Genomic DNA, 18,908 nt, shown 5'->3' with positions numbered 1-18,908 from the left:
CATGAAATCCTCAGGCAAGCTCTGTATTGTTGATAGGAAACTAAGTGCCTTCGTTGGTGAACAGCAATCCAGAGGATCCTCAGGCTGGATTACAACAATGTCAGGGTTATGGTGACAGCTAATTCACCTTTGATCTGCATGAAAGTTGAGCTGTCTGCTCAGAACAGATTCTTCCCTTTCTAGTTACCTGGGAACTCAGTCTTGTCTTCAGAACTACGGTCATGTGTGGGATAGCATTTGCCAGACTGCTGGCTGTGTACAGTGTTCTGTGGTTTGTAGGGATGTACTGGAGGTGCAGGGAGTTTAGGCCAGCTTTGGGGTCTCTAGGGAGAGTGGCTTTTTATGCCTGTGGGGTTGCTTCAGATTGAGGGCTAGTGCTGGAGTGACTGCACTAATTCCTATATGTTCTTCTGTGAGTCTAGGACATCTTAGATTGGAAAACATCCCGTACCTTCTTCTACTGGCGGCTGAGGCGCCTCCTGCTGGAGGACCTGGTTAAGAAGAAAATCCACAATGCCAACCCTGAGCTGACTGACGGCCAGATCCAGGCCATGTTGAGACGCTGGTTTGTAGAAGTGGAAGGCACAGTGAAGGTAGGTGAAGCACCTCCCAACAAACCTTCATGCTGTACAGCCACCCATGAGAGTTCAAGAGGCTGTCAGTTAAGAGTCTTCAGGCCTTCGGGGCAGGGAGTATGAGGAACCTAAAACCCAAACCCTCTCCTATTATGTCAAATTACAGCCAAATAACATGCTATGATATCATGTTAGAAAAGCGAGAAAGGCCTATCTGCAGCCCATAGAGTCATTCAGCAAACCATTTTGTACACTTACAACATGCCAGACACTGAGCTAGACCCTGGGGGCTTAGCAGTAAGAGACAGTATTCCTGCCCACAGAGAGCTTTTTTTTGTCCTACACAGCAGCAAGGCTGATATTAAACCCAACAAAGAGCAGAGTCATATTGCACAGAGTAGACGCCCAATTTTGAGGAAGGAAGAGTGAGATTTCTAGAGGAAGGGATGTCTCAACAGAGACTTAATAAACCAGAAGAAAAAGTTGGGTTGGTGGGGCAGGGGTAGAAAGAATGCTCCAGGCTGAAGCAACTGTCTGTTCCAAGGTATGCTAGCAAAGGCAGCATGTGTCTAGAGACACATAAATACAGCAGGATGGCTCAGAAGAATGGGTGCCCAGGTAGAAACCCAACTGCATAAGCTGCAGAGGAGTCTGCACTGTCTGGAAAATGCTGAGTGGTTGTAAGCAGCCGAGTTACACTAAGCAGCCGAGTTACACTCCTCAGGAAGCCTAGTAGATGTGATGATTATACACACACACACACACACACACACAAGCGTGTGTGCTTGGGATGCTAAGACTATAACTTTAGTTTCACATCTGAGCTGGAAGGAAATGCCTGGCCTGCATGTGGGAATGCACCTGGCGTTGTCTGAGGGTGATCTCATGGAAGGGACTCATGCCTTATGGCAGTGGCCCTATCAAGACATCGTTCCTGGTGCTCTTGCCTTGGAATTACAGACAGGGCAGGCCTGAGGTTGGCATTCGTCCCTGGATTTCACAAAACGGTCTCCAGGAAACAGGGAAAGGAAAAGCCGAAATCTTTGTGTCTATACATTTTTTACTAAGAAAAATTAGGGGCAGATGTGGGTAGCTCAGGAAAGAGCGCTTGTATGGCATGTGTGCACTCCTGAATTAGTTCCCCAGGAGAAAGATTAGTCTTTTTTAGTAGTTACTATATACATTTTTTAAAAACGTTTGTTTTGTGTATAAGCCCAGGCATGCCACAGTTCACATGTAAAAGTCATAGGGCGACTTGAAGGAATTGGTTCTGTTCTTCTACCAAGTGGGTTCCTGGGATCAAACTCAGGACTTCAGACTTGACAGCAAGTGCTTTTAACTGCTGAGCCATCTTGCTGGTCCTATTTTACCAGGCTATATTAAACAAATATATTTTATAATATATTACCTGTGATCAAAATCTTTGGTGATTGTTGGATATTGATGGAGAGTGGCTGGTTGGTGGTGGCATGAAGTGCCTTGTCCTACAGAGGGTCACTCCAGTCTCCTCGAAAATGCTACCTGGAGTCTTTGCTAACAACTTTTCTCATCGAGGAGCTGTAAGACTCACCGTCAGTTTTAAAGCCAGTGATGCAGAGTGTTCTGAGATCCACCTTTGTGTTAAGTCTGCCTGTTTCTTTATGACTGAAAAGCTGCTTGGATAAATATTTCAGATGTGCAGCAGGGAAGTGGGACATTCTCCGACATTTGGTTCAGGTTAAGGTCAGTCTGTGGCATCATAATTGAGTGAGACAATTTTGTCAGTGGCTACTGGCAGCTTCCAGTGGAAGTTGGCATTGAAAGTCATGCAAGTGTAAAATAAGAGGTTGTTCTCAGTTAAGAGTGGTCGGCTAGGTAAATGGAGTGTGTGTGTGTGTGTGTGTGTGTGTGTGTGTGTGTGTGTGTGTGGCCCGTACGCCTCCCTACCACATTAGTCACTAATGGACGTGCACAGCCTCGGTGGGCACAAGGATGAGGAGAAGGAATAGCTTCCCTCCAAGCATGAAGTGAATAGATAGGTCCCCTCACTTGCTCCTTAGTGGCAGCCTCCCAGGGGGCAGTGTGTCTAAAGAAACAGGCCATTGCTAGCTCTCATCAGTGGGGAGCTGTATGTGCACAGGCTCCTGGCTGGATTGAGTGCAGAAGACACTTGAGGCTCACAGCTCAGGAAGAGGCTGTCTGCACACAGAATACCAGTGATCCCTAACAGTTGATACTATTTCCCTTGCCTGTGTTTACAGAAGATTGCCTTTCCCATGGGCTCTCATCTCAGGGGACAGGCAGAAGAGAAAGGAAGGACAAGTGATCCTGTGAAGTCAGGACATGTGGCTTTGAAACCTCCTGCCTCTTTCTGCAGGCTCAGCAGGACCCGAGTGTGGGATAGGTGATAAAATCTGCAGCGTCCTTGAGACAAGAAAGTGCTGCAGTGTTGTTCCTGAAGGGCTGCTAGAGAAGCTGCCTGATGTTAAGAAACAGCTGAAAACACTCTGTGTATGGCGGAGTCTTCAAATAGTGACAGATTTCATATGCTGGTTCCCTCAAATGCAAAGACTAGTAAAGTTGTCTTGAGTTATTGGTAAAGAAGTCATGTAGTGACAGGCATTTATTAGCCATGCTTTATATTGTTTTGCCCCCAGAGATTTCGTTTTCTTGATCCTGGAAAAAGATTTTAAGATGGAAAATTGAGCAATACGAATCGTCTGTTCCCCTTAGAGACCTCCGTCCCGTGAGTTCTAGGATTGCACTTAGCCCCACTGGGCAGTCTTGTTGCAGGAAGGAGTTGGGTTTATGGCTCAGAGTTTCACTGTGGGCAAAAGCAGCAGCATCACTACAACTCCCTGAAGAAAAAGTTCCAAGAACTGTGGATTGAATTTGGTTGTGCAAACATGGCACATGCCTGCTTCACGGGGATGATTTTTATCTTAATTTCTAGCTCCACAATTTGAAGTATGCAGTTTTCCCAACAGGCTGATTGGTTCTCTGCCTGCAGAGTCTGACAGGAGAAATCACATTAAGACGTTGCGTGGAGCCAAGCAGTGGTTCCATGCACCTGTAATCCCAGCACTTGAGGCCAGCCTGGTCTACAGAGCACCGAGTTCCAGGACAACCAGGGCTACACAGAGAAACCCTGCTTCAAAAAACAAACAAGACTTTATATGGAACACTGAAAAAAAAATGTGGGTTTTTGGGATCTCACAAACTCACACAAAAAGAGGTTCCCCAGCCTTGCATCCATTTGCTTAGACACATTATTTGAGCCTCCATTCCCTTGTGTATAAAATGGGGGTGTTTATGGTGTCACAGGATTCAGTGGGTTTAAATGTCAAAGGTAAGGCATATATGTTAAATGGCAGCCAGGCATGGTAGAGCATACCTTTAATCCCGGAACTCAAAGATATGACCTCTATGAGTGCAGATTAGCCAGGAATACATGGTGAGACAGGAGGGGGACGGGGCATGGGGACAGGGGAGAGAGAGAAAGCAGTAAGCAAAGTCAGAGGCAAGGTGAACTGACTCATCCTGGATGGGCTGCCCGACTCACACTAGTGTCCCCAGAGCTTAGTGCCCTAATCCATTCTGATCGTCCAGTTACCCACCCACTTGTTCTGGATTTCCAAATGGAATGAGGGTCAGAGAGAAAGAGCACTGTTGATGAGGTCTCCACTGCCTCAAGCTACCCACAGATGGTTGGGTGTATCAGGGAGGGATGAGGTAAGGGGAAAATAGGCAAGAATTGTCTGGCCCAGCCATGACATCTAGCAAGCCACTGTTCACATGGTCTTTTGGTGTTGTACTTCAAAGACTCTGAAAGAAATCATATTGCATCTTAGGCTTTGGAAGGTCATAACCTTAGAAACATATATTGAAAGCAGTCTTCCTCTTTAGGATGTATATGTCTACCCTTACCATCCCAAAACCCCTCCACACACACCAGGTCAGATGGCTCCTAAGCATCTCTAAGCAACCCACAAGGTGAAGTCATTTGTAGGCGTGGTAGTCGGGGTTAACAGCCACCAGGCTGTGCCCTAGTCACTCCCTGGCCCTGTACTACCATTGCTTAGAGAGAGCTTAACAGCTGTCCAGTGCATTAGAAATGAACCTTTCAAACAGGTCATTTAGATTTTGTAAGCTAGACTAATTATTACACATAATTAGTGAGGTTGAGTGGTGCCTGAGATACTTATCCATTGATGCAGAAAGAGAGTGTGTCTGGTGAACGTGTATTGTAAGACAAGCCAGTGTTGTGGTGTTTAATTGTTGATACTTTATTGATATTAAGATGCTCTGGCTGGGATGTCAGGCAGGTGACGTGGGCCCAGGGCTGTCATGAGGCTAGCAGCCCAGCATTTCACACTTGTTTAAATTCCACTCTGGAATCCTAGGAAGGTAGATAGCTACATTTTTATAATTCTAAGGAAGAAGGTGATAATGACTTTCCCCTTGGAATGCCCTTCTTCATGGCTAGAATGGTAAGTTTCACGGCTGTCCTAGAAGGCAGCTTGCTTTTTCCAAGTAGAAGAGAATAGCTCAGAACATGGTAAGCCCTCCCAGATAGATTGAGAGAAAACAGCATTGTGTGTACAAAAGTTTGTTTCTTTTTGCTAAAATTAGTTGGTTAGAACTCAAGAGTCCTGTCTTTATGTACTGTGGGCTTCATGCTTGGTGGCATCATCCATTTGTGTTCTGAATAAGCAGCATGTTTCATATGCAGGGTTCCATGTTTTTAAGCATCTAAAAACTTGGGATGTGTTGCTGTCATTCTGCCTGGGAACTGTTTTAAATGTTTCAACACCTACTGTGGCTTGTGGCTGCAGGAGGGAAGGCAGCAGTGTTTACTCTAGAGGGTCGCTGCCTTTCTCCAGTGCAGTGTGTGAGCATCGTTAGAAGCCAGCATCTCGTTAGCTAATACATTACACCAATCAAGGAGAGTTATCTTAAGCCACAATTAATCTGCTCCCTGGCATATGTTGATAGCAAAGCATCATGCTGTTTCTTAATTAAAAGCAAACGGATTAAAAATGATTAATAAGAGTATTAAATATTCTCCTAAACTAAAGGCTTTGGGACTCCTGAGTGAATCTGGTTGGGTTTTGTTTGGTTTCCTTCTGAAGCTCAAGAAGCTGCCATTGTTTTATTTTTGCACCTCTCTCCACCAAATCCTCCTAAGTTGGGGAAGCTGTGAAGTCCTCCAGCCACAGAGAACTCTTAATCACCAACAGTGAAAATGGCCAAGTTTATCAAGGTGGCAGTGGCTGGAGTCCAGGTGTGTTCATTCATCTGGGGTCCAGCTATCAACTGGACCACATGAGCTAGGCACTTCATTGTCAGCAGGGCCTGCCACAGCTTTCCTAAGGAGCAAAAGCGCTTCTCTGTTGCAGACCCTCAGAGAGGAGTTACTCCCAAGTGAAACATGGAGGTGGGTAGTTCCCAGATTGTTCTGTGAGGGAGAGCTGATCTCTCTCAGAGATGCCCAAGGTGGGCAAATCTGGAGCCAGGAAAGGAGGTACACAGACTGCTGACCCTTAGTCCTAGGAACCTGTGATCCAGCATAGTAAACAGCCAAGCACAGCCCGCTAAGTCAGGGGAGGGAGGGAGGAAACCATGGTTTGGTTGGTTGCTTTTGTGAGACAGGGTCTCACTCTGTACCCTTGCCTAGTCCATAACTTAGTGTAGCCCAAGCTAGCCTTGAATTCCCTACCCTCCTGCCTCAGCCTTACAGGTGCTAGGATAAAAAGTGTGAGCCGCCACACCTAGCAATAAATGGTAATTTTAAAAGCATGAAATCTGTGAGAAGACAGCCCAGTCTCCTGATGCTGGGTGCTTCTGTTGTGAACATTCACTCCACACTGTGCAGGTCCTGAGGTTACAGCCGTGGCTTTTGTGCCATTGCTTGTATCTGGATTTCCTGAAGCCACAACACAAGCCTCAGAGTCCCTACAGTGCCCACCTATTAAATTACAGCGCCAAACTCATTGTCATTCTGACTTTGACTTCGTTAGTGATAACAGAAAAGGATAGCGCACCTTTAAATGACGAGCTTTGTGTTTAATTACCCAAACAAAATGACATAAATATGAATGAGCCCTAATGGTGGTACTTGGTTTTCCGGAAACCATTAACAAAACGATTCCTAAATGATTTGTAAAGAAATGAGAGAAGAGAGCAAGGAGAAGGCTATTAGGCTTCTAACACACTCCTGAATTATTATGTAGTCAGCTGCCTCAGAAATACTCAGCTAAATGATCTTGAAAGAAAGGAGGCGAGAGGTGGGCTGTCGAGACTCTCGGGGCTGCAGACTTCTTGACCCTCTGCAGTGCTCTCATAACTAATAAAGTGGGGTGGGTTTCTGGCTTGGTGGTAATACTGTAGCAACAAGACATCCTCCATATCAGTATCCATGTTGTATTGTGTGTTGTCCTCTAAGCCTTGCTCCCATGTGTTCTTAAAAGAAGTGGTTCAGCCACAGGAGGCTTGCCCAGCTGGAGGGCCAAGGCACAGTGCAGAGCCTTGTCTGCCACATCTTGCTGGGACTGGAATTGCACTTCAGGATCAGTGTTTCAGCTCCTCCAAAAAGAAACAGCCACATACACCTTTCCCTCCCAGTCACACTCTTAAATACCCTGCTCCTCGAAGACCTACTGTTGTGGAACAGTAGATGCCAGAGCTTCATAGGACAGACCTCCCTCCCATGTGAGTGTCTGAAGATCAAAGGAAGGGAGAGAGATGAAGGCAGCTCCTGGCTGGGAACCTGTCCCTTCCTCCTCCAACCTGAACAGTAAAGGAAAATTGTGAACAATGTTTTTATGCCAAAGCTTTTGAGATACTGCACAATCAGGTGTCCCGGCTAGCCCCTGGCATTTGACCAAGACTTGATTGTTTGCAGGCTTACGTTTGGGACAATAATAAGGACCTGGTGGAGTGGCTGGAGAAGCAACTGACCGAGGAAGATGGTGTCCGCTCAGTGATCGAGGAGAACATCAAATACATCAGCAGGGACTACGTCCTCAAGCAAATCCGCAGGTGAGGCCACCAGCAGGGTCCGTGAGGCTAGAAGGCTAATTTCTTTACAATAACAAGTTTATAAGAAACTATGAGATAATGTTGCCCTGATCCCTGTGGTTGCTGTCTGGAACTGCTATAGTTGACCACCACCAGCTCTCTCTCAGCTGAATCAGGACACTCTTACTCATACTCTAGGTACAGCTATTCAAACCAAGGGGATGATTCTGAAAGGAAGGAACACTGACCTCTCCTTGGGAGATGTCCATAAAACTATTTGGAAATAGACTACTTAGGGAAAAGCTGCAAAGGAGAAGCTGGTGCTGGTAACTCTCCTGTCATTTAAATGTTTGCCTTACTGACATGGGTGCCAGCTCTAAGGACAGAAGTTCTCCTGCGTGGTTACAGTAAAACCATCAACTTTAGTAAGTTCCTGACTAAATGCTTCTCTGGAGAGTTTTCCCTGTGAGAGTGGGTCAGTGCTAGAGCATTCTCGTGTCCCCAGCACGCCTTGCCCCAGTCTTCCATTTGTAGAACATCACTCATTTTTAGGTTGTCTAATGTTTCTTTGTGGTTCAATTTGAGTTCTGTATTATGACCATATCATCACACATGTGATATTCTGGCCATCACAGAGTACCTCACTGAAAGTCACCCAAAGTTCATCTGTCCCTGGATGTTAATTTCTATCACCTAGCCAAGCTGTCCCTGGATTATTTCTCCACTGTATAATTACTGGTCATCGCCCCCTCTGCCCTGCTACTCACTAACCAATCTGTGGGAAGACACTGGCAGGCCAGGGAGACTACCTTCCTCCCCATCAGTACTTCTCTCTGGACTGAACATCCACTGATACCTTGCCTGAAGAGTCTTCACTATGATCTGTACTCTGCTTCCACAATTACATCCTCACTTCAACTCTGGAAGCAAGAGTTCCTGTCTTCCCCAATGCATTTCTACATTATTGATGCAGAGTAGGAAATTCCTACTTCTGCTATTTTATAGTTTATTTCTGGAACATTTGGTATCAAAATAAGTACATATCTGTCTAGGAAGGGCCTTTCATTCAGGCACCATTGTCAGTGTATCCCCATTGTTTTTGCTTTGGGGGTTTATTTAGGTTTTTCAAGACAGGGTTTCTCTGTGTAGACCAGGCTGGCCTCAAATACTCAGAGATCCAACTGCCTCTGCTGCCCAAGTACTGGGATTAAAGGCCTGGCTGGGGTTTATTTTTTAATTACTCTTTATTCTGTAACATAGCAAAATATTTTCTGGTTCATTTTATACTACTCCTTAGCTGCTAGGGACGTTTGAGCAAAGGAAAACTCATGAGGTGCTGAGTGTGGTGTGCTTAGCTGCCCTTGTTAGCATCGCTGTCAGGCAATTCCTAAGCACCCCAGTAGAGACACTCTCCCTATCTGTGCCTCACCATCTCTAATCTCCTCTCCAGCTTGGTACAGGCCAATCCAGAAGTTGCCATGGATTCCATCGTCCACATGACCCAGCACATCTCACCCACTCAGAGAGCAGAAGTTGTACGGATCCTCTCTACCATGGATTCCCCTTCCACGTAGGAGAAACTTCCCATCCATTCCTGCCCTGTCTCTGGAGAAGAGAGCTAGGGCTGCCTCTTACATCTGAAACCACTGTAATGAGAAGGCATCAGAAGCCTGGTACTGGAGTCAGAGTGGCATTTGCTTCCCCTTGAGTGTTTCAGGTTCTGCATGACATCCTGGGCTTAGGATCACAAAGCCCAGTTACATATACCCAGTTCAGTATTTATTAGCCCAGCTGTGATGACGGTCCTCTTTCCATGCACAGAACTGAGAAGGCAATGAAGGGTACATGCTGTACCATGAGGTCTTACTAGACTAAAGCAGGACTATCCTCCTGTCCTGCCTGCCCCAGCACAGGGCCGTGTGAACAGTGTCCAAGTGTCTGCAGCCCCTGCCCCATGAGCCACAGCCACAGGCAGCAGGGGAGGGCTAGGGCTGAGGAAGGAGGAGACTCAAGTCCATCGATCACTACCCCATGTACAGCCTGGCACACACCGGGCAAGGAGAGGAACAGTCCCCATCTAACCACACCAAGATACCTATTTATGAGAGAAGAGGGCAAAGCCATGATCTAAGAGGCGGGCTCAAAAACAGACCAAGTCATTGTTGCTGGTGAAACACTCTCAACCTTGAGTGGCTTCTCAGCACACCTGAGGAGATGGTCAAGCTGCCACCACCTTATGCCTCACTATATGGCTAGTTGACTACCCAGGAGCTAAAAGCCAGTACATAAGAGCCCTAGCCTGTATGTGGATGGCTGGAGGCAGGCAGTGTGGGAGCCTGAGGTGGTGAGCTAAAAGGAGAGTAGTCCAAGACAGGAGAAGTCTCTTCTGAGGACTGGAAAGGTTGTCACTGTGGGGCCATGCCTAGAAAGTTACCCATCCCTACTCCTGGCAAGAAGTACGGCAGGTCACCCACCTTGATGACAGCTGTGCTTTCAGCACCAGAAACTGGCCTTCCTGGTGTGAGGAGGCTTCAGGGAACAAGAATTCACCTGCCCTTAAGATTCCTTACAGTTCAGTCATGGTGCTGGTGTTTCCAGACTTTCTGGGCTCTCCATGGCCAGCAACAGGGCCTCCTCAGGGGTGGCCCGGAGAGCTTAACAACCCATTTATCCAAGAAAGCAGCCTTGGTGTTCCTAAAGCAAGAATGGAAATGGTCAGAGCTATAGCATCCAATTCCTACAATATGACTAATGCATCTTTTGCTGGAGATCAAGGAGGAAATCCCTAAGATGCCACAGAAACCATTGGCATGAATACTTCAGTCTGAGCCTTAACCCTGGATTCCACAAAAAGAACTGGCCTCCTCTTCAGGAACACCTTGTGCAGATATTCCAGAGGACATTCTCATCAGCTGCACATCACAAGTGGACATTTAGGGGACTAGATGCAAGCCATCCCACCCGCACAAGCTGTGGTGGAAGGAACAGGCAGGCAGGAGCAGGTGGAGAGCATCCTCAGTCCAGAAGGAAGCTTCCCTGGCCCTGCTTCTTTGCTTACCTGATAGGTAAGGATGGGATTTGTCTCCAGCCTCCACTTTGCTACAGCACACCCAGTCCCACACACCACTGGTGGTATGAAAGTTTTTACCCTCCCGGAGGCCTGTCCTGGCATTTCTTCAGAGGTGAGATGGGCTATGCTTATAACCCCTCTCCCAGGACAGGGGCTTTTTAGATGGAGAAGTCAGAGCCACAACACATGAGCACTCTGATGGTCCCACAGCCCATTACACATGCAAGGTTACTGAGGGAGGAGATGAATGATGGATTGACCCAGACTTGCTTGAACTGAGATTGCCATATTATCTGTTCACTTCGTTCACAAAGCAGCCTTCACTCGTTTCAGTGAGAATTCGATGGACACACACGCCAACGAGCAAGGGGCTTCAGTCCAATGCACTCTTTCCACATTTTGTTGAAATAAACCTCCACATTTGTAGAAGAGCCGCCGTTTGTCATTTCAATCCATTGCCCAGCCACCCACTTTCATTGGGGACTGAGAGCAGGGATGAGCCCCTCCTCAGCTCTCCAGTACCAACTAGCTTTTGTCTCCTGAAGTTGCCAAAGCTGGCCTTGGCCTGCCCTGTCTTAGAACACTACCAGTACTCCAGATTCCTCCAGCTAAATACCAGTTCTTTAATGGCATTTTCCCATAGAGAATTCCTATAGAATTCTCACTGCTGAGATCTGAGTGGGAATCCTGGTAAGGCACTCCCCCAAAAGAGAATTGGTTAGGACAGGGACAAGAAAGGCATCAGGAAGAAGGGACTTGGCCTGTTTATGGGTACTGGCTCCAGAGTCCCAGCCCAGAGAAAAACTGCCTGAAAATACTTGAAATCCCAAACTCAGCTCTCTGCCAGCATGCAGGATTTCCAGTGTCCTCGGCATCATGGGCTCTGGGACCACCCCACCCTTGAAGATTTTGGGGCCGGTGTTTAGGCCTTCTGGGTTCTGAAGTCTCAGCACTCCCAGCACTAAGATTAGGAAAGACATGATTGTGCCTTTGACACCCTCCCCCACCCAGTTCCTCAGGACAAGCTCTCTATCCCTGGGGAATGGAGGCAGCATCCAAAAGAATTGCAAGCAAGATTTGGGGTGGGGAGTGGGGGGTTGGCTGATTATCAAACTCAATTCTGGGTTAGGGGTGGTGTTTTGTTTGTAAAGCAGGGGGTGATATTTTATGAAATACATCAAGATATAATACTAACTTGAACTACCCTAAATCAGTGTTCTAGGAAGAGGAGCAAGAAGAGAGACTTGAGCTGGGCATTGTTACCTGACTGAGATCTAGGCCACCCTGATCTCTATGTGAGACTATCTCAAAACAAGAAGTAGGAGAAGGATACAGAATCCAGTGAGAACTGCTTCTCTGCCTGCAGCTGTACCCTGTGAACGAGGAATCCTGAGTCAGCACAAAAACCGGGTCAGCAGCTGAGAGCCAGGGCCAGGGTGTGGGTTTTCATCCGTCCCTGTTCTCAGCCAGTACTGGTGGATGTTTCTGGGATAGGCTCCTGCTGCCCTTGATCTACCCTGGGAGGCAAAGAGCTCTGAGGCCCAAATAAGTACGAGTAGCACAGACAGCTGAGGGCCGAAGCCTCTTGTCAGAAAAGAGAAGGAGTGTGGGTGTCTGCAGTTACTCAGCACCACGGGGTGCTGCATGGGAGCAGAGTAGTCATCTGGAGGCTGGTGGACAAAGCAAGCAGGTGTCAGTCATGAAGCCGGCGCTCCTGCTCTTAGATGCTTCTGATAACTGAGTGCGGGTCAGCTTGTGGGAAGGGTTAGACTAGGGCCTGGTTGAAGGAAAGGAGCCCTGTCCTGGGTGCCATGAAATCTAGAGCCAAGCTCACCTCCTTGTTGTATGTATTATCCATGAGTTGCAGGGTCACCCTGGACAAGTAGTACAGAAAATAATGGTAGACTAACAGCTGTTTTCTGTATTCCAAGAATGCATGTGCCTCAGACATGAGTTGTCTTTGTGTCTACTGGAGTTTCTCTAATCCTGGACATAACTGGCTGCCTTGTGGCTGGAAACCCTAGTAGGCAGTTAACAAGTAATGGTATTAGGACAGCTTCATAAATGTAGTACTTTAGTAAGCGTCTCCCAAAGGATATGGCCGGCAGGTGGTGACAAAGGAGGGTAATGGCACTTCCTCCCTAGGAGGACATGAAACCGGAGTGGGCTCCACCAGGTGGGAACCAAAAGGAGATGGGCTACACCATAGTCAGGGGGGCTGAATTACTTGATTATTCTAGAGTAAGCAGGAAGGTTGCTAGAGATGAGGAGAGATTGACACCACTCAGGCTTGGATAGAGGAAGAGGCTGTACAGTATTCTGCTGTACTACCAAGGCCCTTTGGTAGCACTTCACAGAGCGCAGATAGAGCTGGCCACGGTGGCGCACACCTGTAATCCCAGCGCTCTGGAGGCAGGAACAAGAGGATCACAGCAGGTTCCGGGCCTGCCTCGGGCCTTAGCGAGACCCTGCCTGAGTCGAGCTCTCATTCCCATTCGCGGGAAAGCTCCCGACACCTCACCTGCACAGTGTGGATAACAGCAGCTTCCTGAGAAGTCACATCAGTTATGACTCCATTGCTGGGTGTCACTAGCAGGTTCTCGGGGCAGTTGTTTCGGTTATTATGCTGTGTGTGAGTGGAGACACAAGTGTGCCATCGTGCATGTGTGGAGGGTAGAGGACGCGTGGGTTCAGGGGACCAAAAACAGGTCATTGAGCTGTGTGGGAAGCAAGCACCTTTACCCACTGAGCCAGTTTACCAGCCCTACCTGTCCGTTTCTTAGAAGACTAAGGACCCATTATCACTCCGAGAACACTGTCAGGGAATTGTCCCTTTTGGTCCAGGGATCATCTGGGCATTAAGTAGACATGAATGCCAAGCAGAAGTGGCAATGAAGAACAATGCAGCCTCGTCAGAAGGCTGGCCACTGAGCCAGCTACCTTCACAAAGGGCTCAGGGCCTTCTGGAATAAGGCGTGCTTTCCTTGAGATGCAAGAGAAAGGAATGAGGAGATCCCAGTGATTTCATTAAGGTCTAAAAACATTCCGATCTGGGATCTTGGAAGAAGCTGAAGTCTAAATAGCATTCCATGCCCAGTGGCATTGGCCGTAACAGTAGTAACTGGCGAATGTGTGGGGAAGAGCAGTGCCCAGAGAGCCTGGCCTCATGATCCTGGCATCAGACCAGCAGCCTAACCAGATTGTCAGAATGGGAAATGAGGCACTCAGGGAGATCTTGCTCTGCTCTCCGTACATCTACCTGGAATAACTGAGCACATAAGGAAATGCAAGGGGACTCCTCCACAAATACAAGCCAGGCCTGACTTGCAAACTGAATGTGCACCTTATAGAAACACACAATAGACAAGAGAGGAGGACCTGGCTCGGGGAATATCTGCCCTTATCATTGACTGGCCACCAGGCACAAGGTGACTTAGGGAACTCAGCTTCAAATTTTCTGTAAAATGGAAGAGGGTCGGAACATTCCCTTTGTGCCATATGGGAAACAGAATCCACAGACTAAGCCTAGCTGCTAAGAAAGAAACACAGCTTGGGAGGTAGGAGCAGGAAGATCGGGAGTTCAAGGCTACCTTCCTTACATAGGAAATTCAAGGCCAGCCTGAGCTAGGGAAGAGCTGACCTTAGGGCTGGAGAGCTGGCTCAGAGGTTAAGAGCACTGGCTGCTCTTCCAGAGGTCCTGAGTTCAATTCCCAGCAACCACATGGTGGCTCACAACCATCTATAATGAGATCTGGTGCCCTCTTCTAGTGTGCAGGGAGAACACTGTATACATAATAAAAATAAATAAATCTTAAAAAAAAAAAACTGGTCTTAACCAAAAATGATAAACTTAGAAACCTCAGGTCATCCATTACATATGTGATCAGGGCTGGGAATATGGCTCGGTGATAGCATGTGCTTAGCATACACAAGGCCCTGCTGTGTTCAGTCCGTGGTCACACACACAGAATCAATGAAAGGAAACCTCCTAAAGTGTGCGACAATGAGTTAGCCAATGGAGAATCTCAATAAAGAAATTATATTTTCAAAGGGCATCCGAATAGCTGGGTACATGCCTGCAGTCCCAACACTCAGGAGGCAGTGGCAGGAGGATCACTGCTCTGTGACTCTTCACAGAGAACCTATTACAAACAAAAAAGACTAAAATGTGCTAGAATGTGGACAGACACTGAAAAGCAGATGTGTAAACTGTAAACAGCAGTAGAACCATCCAATGTGAAAAACTGGGAAAACAAGAATAAAAGACTAAACAGCCTGAAATCCTAATGCAGCAACCCTGAGCATGCCAGTAGAGCCAGACAGGAAGGGAAGGGGCTGAAAGGTAGCTGAAGAAAACTACCCAACCAGATAAACATTAACTTCCATAGCCAGGAAGCTCCAGCCACACCAAGAGGAGTAAACACAGTCAAATGACTAAAGGATGCCCCACCCCCTGTCACCAGGAGGCAATGAACTGACACTGTGTGGAAAAAAAGAAGAAGAAAAAAAAAGCAACTGAGAATCCTGAGGACGGGGCTGAAGAGATGGCTCAGCTGTGAGCACTTGCTGGTCTTCCAGAGGACCCGAGTTCACTTCTCAGCACCCACACTGGGCAGATCACAACTGTCTATAATTCAAGCGCCAGGGGGTCTGATACCCTCTTCTGGCCTCCACAGGCACCTGGTGCATACACGTGGCACACACACATAAAAGTTTTAAAATAATAAACATAATTTTTAAAGAAGAAAAGCTGGGCGGTGGTAGCACACACATTTAATCCCAGCACTTGGAAGGAGGCGGCAGGCAGATCTCTGTGAGTTTGAGGCCTGTCTTGTCAACAAGAGCGAGTTCCAGAACACCCAGGGCTACACAGAGAAACCCTGTCTTGAAGGAAAAAAAGAAAAAGAAAAAAAGGACCATAAGGATAACAAAACTATCTTTAAAACAAGTGAAAGTAAAGTAAAGATACCCCCGCAGAAGGTGGTAAATACAGGGCAGCCTCAGTTGTTACAGGCAGGCAGTCATTCAGGTAAAAAGATGATTTCAAGTAGCAGTTCAAGTCTACAAAGAGATGAGGCCGCAGGAAGGAGAAATGACCATGGGTCATACAAAGGTCGTATGTGTTCTCTTTCCTGGAACCACAGTTAGGCCAGGTGCGGTGGTTGTTGCCTGGCCAGGAAGATCCTAAATTAATTCAAAGCAACCTGGGCTACACAATAAGACCTTGTCTCAAAAAATCGAAGAGTGGACCAGAAGGATGGCTCAGCAAGTAGACTTACCACCAAGTCCGACAACCCAGGTTTGATCCCCCAAACCCACATGGGGGGCGGGAAGAACCAATTCCAGAGAGTTGTCTTCTGACCACCACACGTGTACACTGGCACATGCCACCACCACCCCATACATGAAAAAGCAGGTTTTTAAAATGTATAGCTTATAACGTCATCTACACGACACTCACGCAGAAGCGGAAGGAGATAGACCACTGCGTTGGAACCAGGCTTCCAGACTTGCCAGCATTGTGCTGATTTCTAGCCAGCTAGATCCCCTTAGGACAACCACAGATATGACAGCACAAGTCGTAAATTCATATCTTATGTCCGGGAAGGGGTTGGTATCTCAAATATACAAAGAGCCCAACTCAGCAGCACCAAAGCCCACTTTAAAATTAGCGAAGTACTTAGACACCTCTCCAAAGAAGACACACGATGGCCAAAAGCATATTGATGATGGCCAGCATCCCTGATAAAGAATGACAGAGCCACAGCGGGATGCCACCTCGAGTACATCAGGATGGCTGATGTTAAGTGACAGTGAGTGTAGCTAAGAACATGAAGATGGAACTCCCCGCACTGTGCCAAGATGTGGAAATGGTCTGCTGCTGTGCGAGGAGTTCCACCAAAACCTTCTCATTGTTGTTTATGTGTGTGTGCTTGCCACATGTATACTACTTATATTCAGGTGCCTGTGGAGGCCAGAAAAGAGCATTGGATCCCCTGGAGCTGCTGCCCCAAGCAGCCGTGAACTGTCCAACTTGAGTGCTGGGAACAGACTCTGGTCCTCTGTAAGAGCAGTAAGCACGCTTATCCACTGAGCCATCTCTTCAGCTCCCCCTTCCCTCAAAAAAAAAAAAAAAAAAAAGCCCTTTAAATCGCAGTACATATGATCCAGAGATCCACTCCCATATACATCACCCCAAGAACTGAAAGTAGAGACAGACAGTGCTCTGAGTTCACAGGAGCATTCTTCACGGTAGGCCGGGAGTGCAGTCTGGCCAGGTGGCCGTTAACAAAGTGTTACACACACACACACACACACACACACACAAATATAGAAGTAAATAAAGTGAGAGCAGGAAGGGCCCCAGGGTCCACACAGCAAGGACTGTAAGTCAGCTTTCTAGGAACACATGCTGAGTTCAGATCTAAAGAGAGGCATCTGCCTCCCTTGACAAGGGACAAGAGGGCACACCTGGTTCATTCCATTAGGCCAGTGTCCTGATACCAAAGCCATAGGAAGCACCCATCCATCATGAACACTGGCACCAAAATGGTTGGCAGTCCAGGCATGGTGGTGCATTCTTTTACCCCAGCACTTGGGAGGCAGAGGCAGACAAGTCTGTGCGTTTCAGGCCAGCCAGTCTCAAACAGCACAAAAATCTTAGCAAATATGAACAAACAGTCCAGTAATGTTAATTGTTTTAAGGTGTGCCCCATAGCCAGCGGTTCCAGGAGTACAAGATGAGCTCAACATCCAAAACCAATGTAACACGCATCAATAAAGGGGAGCAAGAACCCACTGGTCACAGAGTAGTGTCAGCAGATGTGTTTGGAAACCCAGCACCAATCCACATCACAACTCCCAGCAAACTGAGAACGGCCTCATCCTGAGAAAGTGCGTTGTGAGGTAGTGCAGTGCCCCCGCAGACGAAGCAAGGCCGGGGTGCCCACTCTTACCACATCAAGGTGCTTGAGACCTAAAGGAAAACTACAGGCCGAGAGATCAGGAAAAATACCCCGAAACTCAGGTTGTACCAGGCTTGGTGGCTCACACCAATCATCTCAGCACTTGCAGGCTGAAGCTAGAGGACTGTCACGAGTTCAGGACCAGCCTACACTACCTATTTCCAGGCCAGTCGGGCTGCATAGTGAGTGAGACCTTGTTTCAAATAAAACAATCACAAGATAAGTAAGATTCTTACCTGTGTCTCTGTATGCTAGCACGGAGAAACCAATGGATAAAATTAAGTTTCACTGACAGCACCAAAACCAGATATTTTAATAATTTCACAAAAGGACTGAGATTTGTGCACAAGAAATTATCACACTGCTGAGAGAAACTAGACACAAACAAAGGAAGAGTGGATCTGCGTTTGTGAACCCGTCCTGGGGTTAAGATGGCAGTTCTCCCAGACTGATCTGGAGGGCTAATTCAGTCTCTATAAAACAGCAGTGGATTTTATTTGGTTTTCATTATATTTTCAATGCAGGGGCTCAAGCAGTCTTCTGCCTCAACCTCCCCAGAAAGGTGTGTGTACCCATGCCCAGCTCAGCAGGCTTCCTTATAGAAATCAACAAATGTGGTGCCTGGGGATGTAGCTCAGCAGGTAAAGTATTTGCCTGGCATGCATGAAGCCCTGGGTTTGATCCCCAGCATAAACCAGGAGTCATGCAAGTTTGAGGTTAGCCTAGGCTGTAAGAGACCCTGTTTCAAAACAGAATTAACAAATTTATCCTAAAATGTTATGGAAATGCAAGGGACCAGACCGCCAAAACAATTCTGATGGATATTTACAGGATTCAAAAACAGACATGGTATAAAACAGCCATAGAGTCTATGAATCTTATGTTTATGGTCAGACTCAAGAAAATGTAACAGCAGATAGTCTGCGATGATTGGATACTATACACAAAAACGATATTCTCAGACTTCCACACCAGGACCAAAGACAGAGAGCAGACATCCATGGGAAGAACTAGCCAGGTTAGCCTGGCACTCAGGGGACTCAAGCAGGGGGATCCTGGACTCATGGCCACTCTGAGCTATGGCAAGACCCTGTCTCAGAAACCAGGTAGACAAATAATAAATGTGAGAGCTCTGACTTGAAAATATCAACATGTTTGTGACTCTGGGTTAGAGAAAGCCTTCTTACATGCAACACCAAAACCAAAACAAAAAAGAATTCAGATAAACAAAACAAAACAAAACTATGTAGCCCTGGCTGCCTGGAACTATGTAGACCAGGCTGGCTTCAAACACCTGCC

General features: G+C 47.2%; 1 protein-coding gene across 6 annotated transcripts in view; it reads left to right on the top strand.

Moving 5' to 3' along the window:
* Acaca (acetyl-CoA carboxylase alpha) overlaps window positions 1-11,075 on the top strand; it is a 272,460-nt gene extending 261,385 nt beyond the window's left edge. For all 6 annotated transcript variants that reach the window (XM_052759693.1, XM_052759691.1, XM_052759690.1 and 3 more), the window contains 3 exons: window positions 423-593; window positions 7,459-7,595; window positions 9,025-11,075. In XM_052759693.1, the coding sequence (XP_052615653.1) occupies window positions 423-593; window positions 7,459-7,595; window positions 9,025-9,148 (432 nt within the window). In that variant the 3' untranslated portion in view covers window positions 9,149-11,075. The remainder of the gene's footprint in view (window positions 1-422; window positions 594-7,458; window positions 7,596-9,024) is intronic.
* The last annotated feature ends 7,833 nt before the right edge of the window (window positions 11,076-18,908 follow it).

Source organism: Peromyscus californicus, unplaced genomic scaffold (assembly GCF_007827085.1).
Source record: "Peromyscus californicus insignis strain IS unplaced genomic scaffold, ASM782708v3 Scaffold_3__1_contigs__length_106647218, whole genome shotgun sequence".
Lineage (NCBI taxonomy): Eukaryota > Metazoa > Chordata > Mammalia > Rodentia > Cricetidae > Peromyscus > Peromyscus californicus.
Note: the sequence above shows the minus strand (reverse complement) of the source record. Positions and strands in the feature narration are given on the sequence as shown.